A 16,817-nucleotide genomic window follows, 5' to 3' on the forward strand; every position below is an offset into this window, starting at 1 on the left:
CACTGCCAGCACTTCAACCCTGTACTTCCTGTAAGACTCAAGTCCCCCGATTACAGCGGTGTACAACTGCTTCCTGTTTGTCTCAGGCACCCTGGAGATGTTGGTAACTACCCTCTCCTGTCTTGAAGACACGTCTTCACAGAGTACAACGAACGTCCCCTCAGTCAGACATGGTGTGTTTGGCAGCATCCAGTGGACGCTAATCTGACTGGCTCTAATGGAGCCAACAGTGATGTTCTGGGGAGGAGAGGGTCCTGTAGGTGAGGAAGTGAAACATTTCACACGATTAGCATATTATAGTTATCTTCTGCAGTGACTTGTGTGTGTGTGTGTAAATATTAGCTGACTCATGTATGCAGTTTGAGTTTGTCCCAGGCTCCAGCGGGGGCCAGCAGGATGAGAGGCTTGCAGGGTGAAAGAGTAGATGCTCCCTGGAGATAAACCCGCCACAGTTACTCCTCTAGAGGAGAGGGAAATAGGGACCCTCACAGTTCCTCTGGAAAATGTCTTAGTCCTCTTTTTCTCCACTAGCTCCCTGCATCTGTCTCTTTCAAAACCGCCCAGCTTGCCATTTTCACTTCCTTGATACTGGAGGAATATTTCACTAGAAGAAAGATTCAGGAAGGGGAAAAGGTCACTCCAGCGAAGCTCCACCTGTTGGTCTGTCACCTGCACCAGGTCAAATGAAAATGATGCAGGAGCTGAAGGCACTGTGGAAGAAAGGAATTCATTTTAGTAACAGATTAAGTACAAGAAAAACTGCGATTTCTGCAAAAAAAATGAATAAATAAATAAATGTGTCATTGTGAAGCGCTGGATGACTGAAAAAAGTTGATGAGAATGCTGAAAATGTTTTTAATGCAAAAATAAATAAAACACTAAATAAAAGCCAAAGGTAGCAAAAACACGACCTAAAACTTGCAAAATACTAGCTAAAATCAGCATAACAATTACTAAAACGTAAAAGTGGCAAAATGCTAGCTAAAGAGCAAAAGCTAGGTAAAAGAAAAAAAGAGAGCAAAATGGTCACCAGACATAACTCTCCATCAAAAATGTAAAAGTTAAAGGAGCACAACACTAACTACATGTTGCAAAATGCAAGCTAAAAGCTTAAAAGTAGCTAAATGTTAGCTAAAAGTCAAAAAATGCAAAAAGCATATTAGTCAGATTTTTTGGCTGCTACCTTCTGCAGGGGTTACCACAGCGAGTGAACTCACATGAAAGATTGATCATTTTATCGTTTTATGCCTGATGCCCTTCCTGAAGCAACCTGCAACCCCAGGATTACAGAGCTGCAGCTGTAACCAGAGCTACTGCAGACCAGCAAAACTCTAGCTAAATTAGCAAAGCACTAGCTAAAAGCTAAAAGTAGTAAAAAGCTAAAATTAAAAGCAGCAAAATACTAGTTGAAAGTTAAAAGTTGCAAAATGCTAATTGAACGGTAAGAATAGCAAATTCTAGCTAAACATAGCAAAGCACTAGCTAAAAAGTTAACATAGCACAATGCTAGCTAAAAGGCAAAGGTAGTAAAACTCTAGCTGAAAAGTAAAAATGAAAGAATTTAAAAATGAAGCAAAATGCAAGCTAAAAGCTAAAAGTAGCAAAAGGCTAGATAAAAGTTATAAGTAGCAAAGCTCTAGCTAGAAATAGCAAGCACTAGCTAAAAGAAAAAAGTAGCAAAATGCTAGCTAAACAGTTAAACACAAGTTTAAAGTACCAAAACACTAACGAAAAGCTACAAGTAGCTAAAGGTTAGCTAAAATTAACTAAACGCAAGTTCAAAGTTAAAATAGCAAAGCTAAAACTAATAAAACATAAAGAAAAAGTAAAAAGTAGTAAACAGCTAGTTAAAACTAACAAAAATCTGGCTAAAAATAAAGGTTTTATAAAAGCTGCAAATTGCTAGCTAAAATCTAAAAGTAGTTTGAGAAGACAAAGATAGAACCATTACGCTAAAGTAGATTTAAAAAAGATTTTTTTTGAAGGAATTGGATTTCTGAATGTATTTCAAGGGGAAAAGACAGAAGTAGCTACATGTCAAAAAAGATACAGAAGAAAAGACAACTAATGAGAGAAGCAGGATCCATACAGTGCACGTGTCAACTCAAACTCAAGGCTTGGGGGCCAAATGAAGCCCTCGTGGTCCCTCGTTGGCATCTTATCTGGCACCCAAAATGATATGTTAAACGTAAAATACTTTTGTCACTTAAATTTTTTCAGTAATCTTTGATTATGATGTTGAAAGCACAACAGAGAAGGTCAAATGAGACCAATCAAACGCTTGTTGAGGAACGTGTGACCAAGAAATTAATATAGATTCTGAAATTGGCCATTAATTGGAAAAAGGTTTTAATTTTGACCCCCTTTTGTAAGTGAGTTTGACATTGAGTTGAGCTTGTGAATGCTGAGTCAGCTTTCTGTCTTGCTTTAGCTGTAATTACTCTGGTTAATAAACATGCTTTGTACATGTTATTTACTCGTGTATTGGCAGATGAAAGGTAAGGGGATGTCACAGAAGAATGGAGTAAGAAAGTATCCCAGTCCAGTAGCGTTCCTCTGGAAGGCAAAACAGTCCGTCTGACCAGCCGGCAGCAGAGTCATGAAAGTGTTTGTTTGATTGTACGGTGAACCATCAGACCAGAGAGCGTGGCCTTCCTCCTGCAGGGTGAGGAGGAGAGACAAACACAGTTATGTGCTGTGAGGACGAGTGTTAACGTCATTACAGAAGGAAAAACAAACCTCCTCTTTAAGGAGGAACTGTTGCTGTGAAGCTTTATCACTTTACAAAGTAAACCCAGCTCATCACACTCACAGTGATGGCTGCTTTAAAGCTGCAGCATCTAAAATTTAAACATTTGGTGTTAAAAAGTAATACAATAAGGACCGATCCTTGATATTGTACACCTCATGTTCAAATTTCTAAATGTGAAGTTTGCTGAAATTATCCACACTGATGCTTTCCCTTAAACCCACTGACAAACATAACAATGCACATCTTACAATATAAAAAAAGATCAAAGGCAAAGATGCTGCTTATATGCACAGAATAAAAGCTGAATGTAAATGATCCTTCATTGTTTGTGCCAAAGGGAAAGTTGTCTTTGAAAACCAAAACATGTTTATGACATCGGCAGCAGATTATACCTGTAAAGACTGGTGGTTTGTTCTTAAAATAAAAGGCAATCATGCAACTGTCTGTGTGTGAGTGAACTAACTGTCTGTTAGCAAAATATCTTGTGAATCACTGGACATATTTGAATGAAAATCTCATATTCACCTACAATTGATTAACCGTTGCAGTCAACCCTAATTTAATATGATTAACTTAAAAAAAACCACAAAAACGGCTTTAACTCTGTCATTATTAGAGACAATGAGCTAAAGTTTTGTGTGGTAGTAGCTTAAAGTCATCCCCAACACATACTTTGAGGGCTAACAGACTGTGTGAGACTTTTTTATTTTATTTCGTAATGTAAAGTGGCAGGTGATGTGCAATCCTTACTTCATTAGGCTAACACAGAGGTTGCATTGTAAGCCTAAATAGTACTGCTGGGTCTAAGCGTAATGCAGAAAGCAATTGAATTATTAAAATAATGACCTGCTGGTCATTAAGTCCTGTCCACAGCAGCAGCAGGTTGTCTTCAGTCAGGAGGTGAGAGGACACAAACAGCAGATCTTCTGGGGTCTTCAGATCAGCCAGGTGGCTTCCAGCTGCCAGGTCCGTGCAGCCGCGCTGAGCGTCGCTCCAGCTCAGACCTGACCTCCTCACGTCGTAGCAGCTTCTCCCATTGGCCAACCAGCCACGTGGACACTGAGCTAGAACCAGACACTTCCATTAAATCACATCGCAGATCCAAACCTGTTCTAGAAATGACGGTGAACAAAAAAAATAAAACCTGTTTCCAGAAATATGTTGAGTTTCTGCTTCAAAGTGATCTCAACGTTTGTGAGGAAAGTGGCCACCGTGACTTCAAGCTTGAAGTTTGTGCCGGGTTGAAGACCCTTCATAGTGTACTGGGACTTCATCCCTGAGGGGTCATTGTGGAAAACGTGTGTGGCAGATTGTGTGTGCGTGTTGTAAAGAGTCAGCGTGGATACACTCTGCAGCCCGTGCAGTTTCCATGTCAGCTGGGCAGTAGTGGTGGTGCTGAGTACATGAAAGGAGGACGGGGACACAGGAACTGAGGACACAGGCAGAAAGCAACATATGAGGAGTGGAACAGAAGAAAATACATCCGGTTATCAGTTTGAATTCAGTGACATTACAAAAACACATAACACATTCATATCTGTGGTATTCAGAGTTTGAAGACTCACTGAAGTGAAAAGTCTTCTCCTGAAGCACCGAATCATTCCTGCTGGCTCTCAGCATGATCTTATATCCCCTACGGCCTTCAGTCAGATGCATTAATATCCTGCAGTCAGGTGAGCATGCTGAGTGATCAATGCTCTTCATGATCATCTGCCATGACGGTGTGACAAAAGGTAGGAAATGAAGGTCAAACCAGAAGGAACAGAACTGTTCATTTAAATACATATCCATGATCTTACCAGGGGGGTTCCAGCAGATCTGCATGTGACCGTGTAGCCGTCTGGGTCTTGGCTGGATGGGAAGGACGTGAACACCAGCTCAACCTCAACAGGGTGTAAGGGTTGTTCACAGGTCAGCAAGACCACCTGAGAAAAAGAAACGACTTGCATACTGAGCATAAAACACAAAAACCATCGTTGAACCTTACCTGCCACAAACTGCACAGCAACCAGAGATGCTCTGCTCGAGTCATTGGAAATGTTTTGACGGTCACGCATCCCCCAAAGCACAGCCGTGACCTGTACCTTTTCCACCGGAATAAATTTGCAGCTTTGGTGAGAAACAAACCCGAGCTGTGATTTCAGTTTTTCGTGGAAACCCCAAACTTTACATCAGCTGTGGAAAGTCCCAAAGCCATTCGAGCCGCTGACACACAACTAACCTCGTGTGGAGGAGGAGGCAGCGTCTCTGTGTGTAAAAGGAGGAGTAAAAAAGAGAAGAGTGTGGGGCTAAGATTGTATTAGTTCAAGCCAATTCGTTCGGCCTCTTTTGTCGGGATAAGAGCAGGTCGCCATGGCAACCAGGGCCACTCCAGTGCCGGGGTCCTGAGGAGAGATGTGGTGAGCTGTTGATGTGCCACCAGCCTCTTTGTGTGCGCTCAGTCGGGTCATGGGATTTAGTTTTCATGACATCAGTCGCCCTCTAAAACTGGAATGTGCTGCCAATTTTATCACTGCCCTTTTCTTGGAGAGTGTGGTTTGGCTCAGACGCTGGGTGCGGTGGAAGCGCCGACGCATGTGGAATGACAGGAATGTGAAGGGAGAAATGATTGACAGGAAATAAAGAGAGGAGACCGCTGAGGAGTACTCTTGTGGGGGGGAGCAATAACATCGCAGAAGCGAAATGTAAACACATGTCAGCACTACCGGCGCTGACTCAGAACAATCAGGGCTTGACAAAACAAAAGTAAAGACTGTGGAGGTTTGTAATAATGTCGACAGTGAGACATTTAAATAGTTTAATAAACAGCTTTATTTAGAAAAAGCACAATGAAAGCCATTAAACTTGTAAGGAACAAAAGCACAAGGCTACATTCATCAAACACAAACCAAAATGCTTGTTCCGTAATCAAACACAGCTACTTTACATTAAAAAAAACAACAATTTTCAACTTTTAACATGCAGCAGAGAAAAAAAAAAAGACTAGAGGCTCCATTGGTTGAAAGCACTAAAAGCTGACTGGGTTGGCACAATGGAAAACTAATGTACAAACAAAACTACATGAAAGTTTCCATGACAGCAGACGCAGCTCCAACACCAGCTCAGTGGTGTCCAGTGTTAGTATGACAAAATAAAAGCATGGCTGGTATTTTATGCTTGTCCAATAGTACAATAAAACACACACACACACACCCCTTTAACCCCTCCTTAATAATTTGTTCTTCCAGTTTGTCATGCTCTTATTCACATTTCCAGTGGGTTCAGTTCCACTGGCAGGAACAGTCCAGAGGTTCTTGGAAGTTGTACTCCACCACGGTGGCGTTGCGAGAGCAGTACAGTGAGACAGTCCGGGTTTGGAGTCCGCTCTCACGGCAGCACTTGCAAAACCGAGCGTGACTGTTTACGTTGAAGTTGAATATGGTGGCGGACGGACATTTCCCATCACAAGAGTACACTGTCACCTGTGAGGAGTCCGAGACAAGCAGGACAGAAGCGTGCAGTCAGACTCAGTTTCAAGATACTTGTGTGTTTTTGTGGTTTTGTTTTTCTTACCGGGGAATTACTCCTGCAGTCTTCTTTTCTAATGGTGGTCCGGATTGCCACCCGCTTACATGTCTTCCCATCTTCTTTGCCTGCACATTTTTACACGGAAATCACATTTATATGCAAAGAAGCATTCAGGAAGATTTTTAGAAAACAAACAAAACATTAGAATTACAGATGCACCAATCAATCGGGTGGCGACCGGGATTAAACGATTTTCATCTTGACTGAACCAAAACGCAAACACTAACACTTTTCCAGAGAAGTCGTCTCAAAGCGAGCTATTTGTGATATTTGTATAAATGAAGGATTTGTCATCAAACACATCTAACAATAAATTTCATTTTAAACACATTTGCAACTTTTTAAATCGAGGCGTTGGAGAAATAAACCACATTCTGTGATATAATTATAATATAACTGCGCTGCTTTGAGGTGTGTAAAAATATGAACAACAGGGGTGAAAATAAAAATGCTAAGGAACTTTAATCGGGTTTAAAAAAATACTTAATATAATATTTTTCTGTTGGTTTTATTGGCACAAATATCTCTGTTCAATAAACTGGAGGAATGCATCAGTAGGTTTCTAGTAACACGGAGGAAAACAACTTTTTAAAACTGTAATTACTTTATCGTGAACACACAATCAAATTTCCAGTTGTACCAATTAATTAATTAATTAATTTTTATGTTTGTTGTTGACCAGCGTTCCTAAAAAGAAACTGGAATCGATCAAAATCGGGATCGGCAGTCAGACTTCTACAAAAATCAGAAATAGCAACAAACCTATAAAAGTGTGATCAGTGCATCTCTTATTAGAAATATTGTACATCACAAATGCATAATTTATTTTAATCTCAGAATAAGGCACATGTCATATTTTCACATACAAATACTCTCCTGGTTTCTCTCTCAGATAAAAATGCCAGCTGAGAAGGGCTCTTTGTTGCCTCGCAGTAAGAGTTTGTTTTGATTGACAACTGGGTGGTGGTGGTGGTGTGTGTGTGTGTGTGTGTGTGTGTGTGTGTTAAACGTTCAGATTCACTGAATGGCTTCTAAACCTAACTTTGCATGTAAACCAATCACAGCTGGGTAAATTACATCTGTCAACTTGTGTAACACTGAAGCTTTTTATATCACTACGTGCTTTATAATAAAATGCAACATTGTTCTTTATGTAAATTAAATTTTGAGAGTAAATCACAACGTGGGAGAAACACAAACATTCAAACAGACACAAACACATTCACAAAATCTTCAAAACTGCAGGTAAACGAGTCACAGAGATGTCAAAGAATCACTGTGAGTGTATTAATGCAGAGAGGTGGTACCTGTGTCACAGTTAGTACTACCAGTGGGTGTTATGGGGTTAACGGTAAAAGGTAAAACCCCCACTCCAGAACCTGGGAGCATCATTGGGACCACAGCCGTCCAGTTCAAAGAGCGTCAGGAGAACACAAGGTTATGTTTAGCTCAAAAAAAGACAACTTTATGTCATAAAAATGTACAAGATTGGATCAGCGCAGCTGGCATGCACATGAAATAGACAATTTGAGGAAGGCCCTGCACCATAATGCATCCTCATTGGTCAAACACGCTCACCGTAAAACAACACCATTAGCAAACGTGTACACGGCTGAAGCAGGCAAGCAGGCGAGCGCGCGGTGCTGAATCCAAGGAGAGAAAATGATGCCACCTTTTATCAAAGGTTTATGTCACACAATGCAGAAAAGTACTTTCCATTTTCATGACATCTTACCATTTCTTTCTAATCTATTACTTTTGTGACATTCCCACCGAGTATTTATTTTGGTCTGAGCTGTGCTGCCTTTCAGTCATACCAGCGGACATTTCTCACAACACCTGAGGAAACCATTTTGAAATGTAGTTGTAGGCTGACAGGTAAAAAAAAAAAAAAAGCCACACCCCCCATCCATTCAGCCAATAAGCCCATCCACTGCCAGGCAACAAAGCGCTCGCCCCTCTAATCAGCTGCACAAAGCATTTCCAGCAGCCCTCATTAAATCTGGACACTCACATGTCTTACAGCAACCGTCCACAAAGCTTTGAACGACACCGCCGCTCTGCAGGAAGAGAACAAAACGAGAAACTTTAGTTATCATTAAGGAATCTAACAAATACTAAATAATAAATCTATACAGTAATTGATGCAACTTAATAACGTAAATTTAGATTAAACTGTACATTTATAGGCTCTGACCTGAACACATTCTGAATCGTTGAAAGGAGGACAAATAACTCCAGATGCAAGTATCACTGCTCCCACTGCTGTTTCCACACAGTCGTAGCGCGTGCAGTTCTCCACCCAGGAACTCCCTGCCTGCACACACAATTACATCTAACAGCGCCTAAACAGGTGAACACATATGTGGATGTGGAGCTGCTTGTTCTCACAGTGAAAAGCTCCGCTGATCCGTTTTCATTGGTAAAGTTGCAGGAGATGTTTTTGCAGGAGCCACAGCACACCTGAGGGTCTGTGGACGGTGCGTACACCTGGTGCTGAAAACACAATGCAAATCCAATAAGAAGAAGATGATGCAGGAATATGAGATGATAAAGAAAGGCGAACTTCATGTTAGTGTGACAGATACGTACTGGTCCACATTTTTGGGAGCAGTTGACAGAGGTGATCTCCATTGCATGGAAGCCAGAGTGTGGATCTTTGTAGTGCAGACACTGAACAGTGTAACAAAGTTCTCCTTCGATGTACTGAACTAGAGACTGTCCCGGACCCAGCACTGTCACCCCTTGGAAAAGACACACCTCACCTTTCTCTACACATGAACGCATGCAGACACGATATCTGTGAGTTACACAAATGAAAACGTAGACAAAGTCGGTTTTGACCTTCCTAAATGTGTTCTCACGTACGACACGTGTGCTGAGGACAGCCGCAGATGGTGCTGCTGTCAGGGACTTCAACCAGAACCTCCCCCTGAGAGAAAACAAAATGCTTACTCGACTGAATTTGTTCATTTTCTGGCACAAACTGACTTCTGGTGCAGTTTTTTGCCGACTCACCAACTGACATATGGAGAGCGCGGTGTCTTCACATTGGCATTCTGGACGTAAGAGAAGAAAATTAAAGAGGGAAGTCGTGTGAAACTTCTGCAAGTGCGTGCTGAGCATTACAACGTTTAGAGTAATGACAGCCCAGAAGTGACACCCGTTACAAATATATGAGTGTGCATGTGTGTGCGTGCATGTACCACAGTGATGATGTGGGCAGCAATCCCCTGGAACAGCAGTTTCAACCAAAGACAGTCCAGGTGCACAGCTTACAGATGATTTGGGGCAAAGGTTAACATCACACACTGAAAAACATGGAAACCACATGCAGCACGTTATATACCCATCTACAAAATGTTACACAGCAATCTAGCATGGACAAGCAAAGACCTTGTATAACAGTTGACCTTGATTTGTGACCTTGACCTTGGATCTGAGATGATGAAAGTCTAGTGAGGATGCATATGTGTATGAAGTTTTGTTCAATTATCTTGAGCGGATCAGAAATTATGACAAGAGAAAGTTAACAGACGTGTGGATGGAGACTATACCGTAATATGTCCGCCTTTCGACCGGCGTTAAAAAAAAAGACAGATAATATTAAGACACAAACTCAAACCTCACACAGTCATACAAGCCTTACTTTCTGACACTTACCACAATGGTACTGTGGACAGCAGCTGTGGGTGGTGTTCAGATCCACAGCCAGAAGTTCTTCATGTGAGCAAGTCGGAATGGGCTCCATACATGACTCACACACTGCTCAGACAGAAAAGAAACAGTTTTATTGCTGCAATTGGCAGAGAGATCAAGCAAAAGTGTAATATTAGTGACCTTTACAGCACAGATTAATAGTTTTAGTCTGACCTGTGCAACTTACCACACAAAAAAGAGTAGCAACAAGATTTTTGGCCCCTGACCTCGACAAGGAACTGATCTTCTCTGCAGTCGGGAGCAGAAACAGGAGGACACGCCACGGGATCGCACTCTGAGGAAAACGGTTTAACGATGGTCAAAGTTTAAGCAAAAAGTTTTATTTCGCAAAAGACGTCAGTAAAGATTGTTCTCACCACAGCGGTACTCTGGACAACAGGACAGAGCGCTGTAACCAATCACCAGCCTGTTTCCGTTATCACAAGGGGGAGCGTCGCTGTCACAGATGGTCATGTTGCACTCTGACAGAGTGAAGGAACGAAAACAGACGCAGGTTGATTAAAGAGGACTGGTGTCACCTCATTAATTATAAAGTAAAGGTTGGACCTGAAGTTTAAACATGGTCTTTAAAAATAAAACTCACCACAGATCTTCTTTGGGCAGCAGGACCCTTCTTCTAATACGTCCAGCACATACTCTCCCTCCCTCTCACACAGGGGTGTAGAAACATCACTGCAGTCTGGTTCCACAGCGACCACAGAACCATTCTCCATACACTTGTACAGACAGCAGCTCCGAGCAGAGCCGTTCCACACCTCTCCTGGGGCCCGGGGGTTCCCCTCATTGTCTGTGCAGACTGGATAAAACCAGAAATCAGGAAACGCAATATGAAGCATAGAACCTGTACACAGTCTTGTACAGTTCAGTGAGGGAGTTTGTCCACTCACCACAACGATCCTCTGTGACGCAGAAAGGCGAGTCGGCTCGGTGCAGGATGGTTCCACTGCGACACACGCACTCCTCCCTGATGAAGGAGCAGGTGCTTTCCTCGTAGTAGTCTTTGTTCAGACACGTGCGGCTGTTACAGGTGCTCACGCACGGCTGATACTCCTTGCCAAGGGGACATCTCAAAGCTGTGAGTTGACAGGAACACGTCAGCAAAGAAGAAACACGAGCGAGCGTACGATTATCGTGCTGCGTCATCTTACGGCAGAAATTGTGCCGCCTCCAGCTGATGCAGACTTGATGTGTGTAGCAGACTGCCACGTAGGCCGCCAGGAAGTCACACTGGTGATCCTTGTAGTGCAGGTCTCCCGCCCACATGATGTCACAGAACTGCTCTGGAGGCACCTGTACATTTTATCATCATATAATCTGTATGATTTTTTTTTCCTTCCCCCTTCCTCAGACTTAAAAACAAAAGTCTGAAAAGTCACTGGTGATGGTTTAGTTTCTTCCTTTAATGAAATTAACTTATCAAGCAATTAATGCTTTAAATCAAACTGCATTCCTTTTCTTTGCTGAAAACACGCCACTGTTTCTCAGCACATTCTCTAAAATCAAAATGAAATGCTATTAGGTACCTTGCTATGACAGGCTGCAAATGTTCTCTGCTGCAGCATAGAAAGACAGGTAGAGCAGTCCTCAATGGTGCAGTTGTCTCCGACCCTGCGCGTGTGTTCGGTCTCATCTGGGGTGTGGACTCTCCACGCCTGCAGAAAGAGCATCATGTCTCCCACTTCCCTGACCACAGTGCCGTTCGGCAGCTTCAGGTCATCTTCTGGATTCCCGTCACAACAACCTGGCGGATTAGGCAGACAGGTTTTTGGCACCAATGTGTACTCAAGTTTATTGCCTCTTAGACAGTGTGCAATATGTGTGAGGCGAGATCTTGTCTGTTTGAAACGGTGTAATTTGAAATGGCTCTCAACATCTTGACTTGTCATATCCCATAATGGTTCAAGTCAAAGTGATCCAACAGTTCTGACGTTAAGCCTTCAGTTGCTGAAAGATGCCACTTAGATAAATGAGGCTGGTGCTTATGAAGTTAAAATTGGTGTGTGTGTGTGTGTGTGTGTGTGGGCGAGGACTCACCACACAGGCCTCGGGTGGGCACAGATGCATTACCAGGAGCATTGTACTGCAGCACCATAATCCCTGTGCTGTGATACCACTGTATGCTAATGCTGCCAGGTGTGTGGATCAGGTACATGCTGCCTGTGTCCTCAATGTAAAAGGAGTGACGTGAAAACGGGAGCTTTGTAGGTCTGTAGTTTACTGTCACCTACAAATATATTAAAAAAACCTAGCTGTATCATTTTAATTGTTAAGTACATTTTTGGATGCATGTTAGATAAAGTTTAACAGTTCAGATCAGCTAAAGTGGGTATGTGTGGAAAGATCATGAAAAATTTATATCTTACCTGTTGTAGATGGCTTTTTAATTGACCTCAGTTTGAGGAGTTTAATTCTAACTAAAGGCTAGTCTGAGCTTGACTAAAGTGGACTGTTGCCATCTTAAAAATGTCAAAGCAAGTTATGCAAACAATATATATTTTTTACTTATTATTAAATTTTATGCTGTCAAAATTGACAGCAACCTTTACGTTCCTGTCAATATTTGCATTACATGGTTATTCTGACCAAAGTATTGCAATATTCTTGCAAGAAGTGCTACGGCTAGCTGATGCTGTTGCTCTTTGCGACTGCAAATAAATAACCCAAAAAATGTATGTAAAAAAAAAAACATCCATTTTCTTCACTTATCCGGGGTCGGGTCACGGGGTAGCAGCTTAAGTAGGGAGGCCCAGACCTCCCTCTCCCCAGCCACTTGGTCCAGCTCCTCCAAGGGAATCCCGAGACGTTCCCAGGTCAGCTGAGAAACATAGTCCCTCCAGCGTGTCCTGGGTCTTCCTCTGGGTCTCCTCCCGGTGGGACGTGTCCGGAATATCTCACTAGGGAGGCGTCCAGGAGGCATCCTAACCAGATGCACGAGCCACCTCAACTGGCTCCTCTCGACATGGAGAAGCAGCGGCTCTACTCTGAGTCCCTCCCAGATGATCGAGCTTCTCACCCTGTCTCTAAGGGAGAGCCCAGACACCCTGCAGAGAAAACTCATTTCGGCCGCTTGTATCCGAGATCTCGTTCTTTCGGTCACAACCCAAAGCTCATGACCATAGATGAGGGTAGGAACGTAGATCGATCGGTAAATTGAGAGCTTCGCCTTTGAACTCAGCTCTCTCTTCACCACGACAGACCGGTACAGCGCCCGCTTCACTGCAGACGCCGCACCTATCCACCTATCGATCTCACGCTCCATTTTCCCCTCATTTGTGAACAAGACCCCAAGATACTTGAACTCCTCCACTTGGGGCAGAACCTCCTCCCTGACCCGGAGAGGGCACTGCACCCTTTTCCGGCTCAAGACCGTCTTGAAATAAATAAATAAATAAAAGCAATATGAAAATTACATAATTGTAAAGGTTTGTAAAATATCATTTGTGTGTCTTGATGACTTTCTTTAATTGGAGTTATTTTAGGATGACAACGATCCACTTTGGTATTAGCACCTCTCTGATTAGCCTTTAGCTCCTCAATTCCATCTGTCTCCAAACTGAAGTTGTTCAAAGAGCTATAAACAGCAGGTGAGTTATAAATTGTTTGAAACCTTTCCAAGCCCCCCCCCCCCCCCCCCCCACTCACACTTCAAAAGATCTGAACTCTAACTTTAACATGGCCACCTTGCGATCGAGCCGGTTGATTATGATCCTGTAGTTTGAAGTAGTGATGTTCAGCTTCTTAAAACAAAGACCAGACGTTCCACCCGTTGGACTCTGTAGGAAACAAAACACAGAATTTGTACTTCAACAGCTTTCATCCTGGACGTAAACGCAAATGGAAGCGTGAAAGAAGGAGATTAATACTTACAGGTCGTCGGATGGAGTTCACACTCTACAAAGAAAAATAATTAGATGGGGGGGGGGGGGGGGGGGGAAGTCAACTATCACTTTCTTTAATGTATTTCAATAAGTTTATTCATTTATTTTATGCTTTACCTGGCTGGTTGGACATTTCTCCACAGTGCCAATAATAGTTTCTCGGGGTAGGTTAACCAAGATGTAAGAGCCATTGTCATACAAGGCCACGTTATTACCATCAAACGTGATCACACGCAAGTCTGACATCACAGTACAGCGACCTGGCACAAGAGAGCACAGATCATTTTAGCAATATATTACTCAGTAAAAAATGTAATCTTAAAATATATTTAGTTCCCAACAGAACTTACATGGGCACTGCCACTGTGGACAGCAGGGGTCTGTGTTGATGAGGATGGGCAGGCCCAGCAGACTGCACTGAGGTGCCATGGTGTTGTATCGACAGTGGAGGGAGGAGTTGTGAAGAAGCAGCTCTCCGTTGAAGCAAATCAGCTCGGCGCACTCATCAATACGATAGGAGAATGGAGGCTGTACACACATGTCACACTGTGTTCAAAAAGCCTGCTGAATACAACTGTATGCAAGATAAATTGTTAAATCTTTTATTTTGTTCCTATCCATAAGGCGTTGCAAAGAGTATACCAATAAATGTAAGTATGAAAAAACTGAAAATGCATGTGCACGATTCAGATAAGAGTGGCAAATGCTGCCTACACTAATGTCCTCTAGTCAGCTGGAGACGCTCCTCACCTCATTCATCTTCAGGATTTATATTCCTTGCATGCCTTGGCCTTAAACTAATGGCTGAATTATGTTTTTCACTCCATCTGTGTCCTCGGCACTCCATACTCAAATAAATATATTCTTAGAAGTTGTATCCTACCACACAATTAAAAAAAAATGAATTGACTGAACAGACAGGGACACCCTCATTAAGATGATTACTTTGTAAAACACCAAAGCAACATAATTATTTTGCTGTAACCATAAAAAGTCAAATCACTGCATGCTTTATACTGTCCACAAAAATAACCCACTGATAAACATAATAGTTTATTGAAAAACACTTTCTTCCCATGCATGGAGCGCCGTCATTTTAATCTATTTTATGATCACTCTTCCACTATGCAAACTACTGCCAGATGCACCAAATTGTTTAAATGGAAAAGCCCACAAGACAATATCCAACCATGATGAAGTATGTTTATTTTCTAAATAGTTTATGGTATCTAGGAAATATTGAAAACACAGAACCTACACAGATTACTATCCAAAATTTCACCCACATGTATAGTAATAGTAAAAAGGCACCAATGCATTTCCTGAGTGAGATGCTTTGATTTTATATTCCTGGTATTGGGTGTTTTCACAGATAATGTAACAGGATAATGAGTTTTTTTTGTCTTGGTAGTGGAACACCGGACCAATTTAAGTAATCAGTCCAGGCTGTTTTGGAACATTTATGTGTTTTTATGAACTCAGAGAAATGTTAATAACCCTTTGGATGGCTTCAGTAGTATATGATGTCATCCCCTGTTGCTATGAGCTCTCTGATCCCAGTTCAGCTGAGAAGTATTGGAATACTCATTTCTGGTCAATGGGTGCTGCTCTTCTGCATCAAAAGGAGCCATGGCTTGGGCATCTGGACATTTCCCAGGGGAGGTGTTTTGATGTGTCCCACTGGGAGGAGGCCTCAGGGCAGACCTAGAACTGACTTGGTAGATTATATCTCACAATTCTCCTGGGAATGTCCTATGGAGAAGCTAAAAGAAGTAGCTAAGAAGAAAGAGCTCTGGGGATCTATTTTTAGTTTGTTGTCCCACATAAATGTTAGAAAATGAATGGATATATAAAGGAAGGGATGGATGGGCATAAACAGGAATTGTTATAGTCAATTTAAAAATGCCTCTATTGTATTGTCTATTGTCAGAAAAAAAAACTCTTAAGAAAAATAACCTCCACAATAAAACAAAACAATTCAAGTGTAACGCTGAGGGTTCGGTGCATGCTTGTAGCGTTTCATGGCTCTAAACTCTACAACAACGATCCTTACTGTGCATGGCGTCGTGGGCAAGAGGAAATGAGGCGTTGTAGACGCTTCAGGTGCAGGAGAAGTTTCAGGGCTTGTGGTGATCTCTGTAGTGGTGGGCTCTGCAGTAAGTGGAGCTGTTGTTTCAGGGGTGGTGCTGGTTTCTGTGGCGGTGGTTGGTACAGGAGTGGTTGAGGATTCAGTGGTGGTTTCAGCGACAGTGGTGGTGGGGGCGGTTGTGCTGACTGTGGTGGTCGGTGGCAGGGTGGTGGGGGCCGTTGGAGGAGGAGGGGTTGTCGGAGTGGTAGTAGTGGTGGAAGAAGAAGTCGCAGGAGGTGGAGAAGTGGAGAGGACTGTAGTGGGTGCGGTAGTGGGCGTTGTGGAGGTGACCTCTGTAGACGGAGTGGGCGTCATTTCTGTTGTGCTGAGAGTGGTTGGTTCAGGCGGGGTTGAAGGTGTGGTAGGAGCAACAGTAGTCGGAGGAGCGGTGGATGTGGTTGGAGCTGTAGTAAGCAGAGTGGTGAGCTCAGTGGTTAATGTTGTGGTGGGAGTGGTGGTGAGTGTGGTGGTGGGTGTGGTGGTGGGTGTGGTTGTTGTGGGCCTGACAGTGGTGGAGGAGGTAGTTGTTGCTCTCGTGGTGGTGGTAGTTGTCATTCTTGTGGTTGTGGTTGTGGTGGGAGTTGTAGTTGTCGTTGGTGGTGCTGTAGTAGTTCTGTTGGGCCGTGTCACAAAGGCAAAGGGTGTTGGAGTTGGAGGAAGGGACACACCTGCATGAAACCATCAATATCACAGGCAAATTTATCTTTTGACTCAAAACAATGAATAAAAGTTTGGTAACATAAATCATATTTATGATGCCAGTTTGAGGCAA

The 16,817-nt window shown here is 42.8% G+C and overlaps 1 protein-coding gene across 1 annotated transcript in view; it reads right to left on the bottom strand.

The window, feature by feature from the left end:
• Window positions 1-6,012: 6,012 nt before the first annotated feature.
• Window positions 6,013-16,817, bottom strand: part of otogl (otogelin-like) — a 32,020-nt gene continuing 21,215 nt past the window's right edge. Inside the window, exons 36-58 of the mRNA XM_037682872.1 lie at window positions 15,971-16,713; window positions 14,268-14,445; window positions 14,035-14,177; window positions 13,907-13,930; window positions 13,720-13,812; window positions 12,074-12,263; window positions 11,563-11,780; window positions 11,188-11,329; window positions 10,927-11,112; window positions 10,623-10,835; window positions 10,396-10,500; window positions 10,206-10,313; window positions 9,983-10,084; window positions 9,526-9,630; window positions 9,338-9,378; window positions 9,188-9,251; window positions 8,912-9,090; window positions 8,711-8,815; window positions 8,517-8,636; window positions 8,334-8,379; window positions 7,627-7,698; window positions 6,305-6,384; window positions 6,013-6,213 (exon numbers count right to left, since the gene is read on the bottom strand). Of these exons, the coding sequence (XP_037538800.1) occupies window positions 6,013-6,213; window positions 6,305-6,384; window positions 7,627-7,698; window positions 8,334-8,379; window positions 8,517-8,636; window positions 8,711-8,815; window positions 8,912-9,090; window positions 9,188-9,251; window positions 9,338-9,378; window positions 9,526-9,630; window positions 9,983-10,084; window positions 10,206-10,313; window positions 10,396-10,500; window positions 10,623-10,835; window positions 10,927-11,112; window positions 11,188-11,329; window positions 11,563-11,780; window positions 12,074-12,263; window positions 13,720-13,812; window positions 13,907-13,930; window positions 14,035-14,177; window positions 14,268-14,445; window positions 15,971-16,713 (3,458 nt within the window). The remainder of the gene's footprint in view (window positions 6,214-6,304; window positions 6,385-7,626; window positions 7,699-8,333; window positions 8,380-8,516; window positions 8,637-8,710; window positions 8,816-8,911; window positions 9,091-9,187; window positions 9,252-9,337; window positions 9,379-9,525; window positions 9,631-9,982; window positions 10,085-10,205; window positions 10,314-10,395; window positions 10,501-10,622; window positions 10,836-10,926; window positions 11,113-11,187; window positions 11,330-11,562; window positions 11,781-12,073; window positions 12,264-13,719; window positions 13,813-13,906; window positions 13,931-14,034; window positions 14,178-14,267; window positions 14,446-15,970; window positions 16,714-16,817) is intronic.

Source organism: Nematolebias whitei, chromosome 10 (assembly GCF_014905685.2).
Source record: "Nematolebias whitei isolate Nwh7 chromosome 10, NemWhi1, whole genome shotgun sequence".
Lineage (NCBI taxonomy): Eukaryota > Metazoa > Chordata > Actinopteri > Cyprinodontiformes > Rivulidae > Nematolebias > Nematolebias whitei.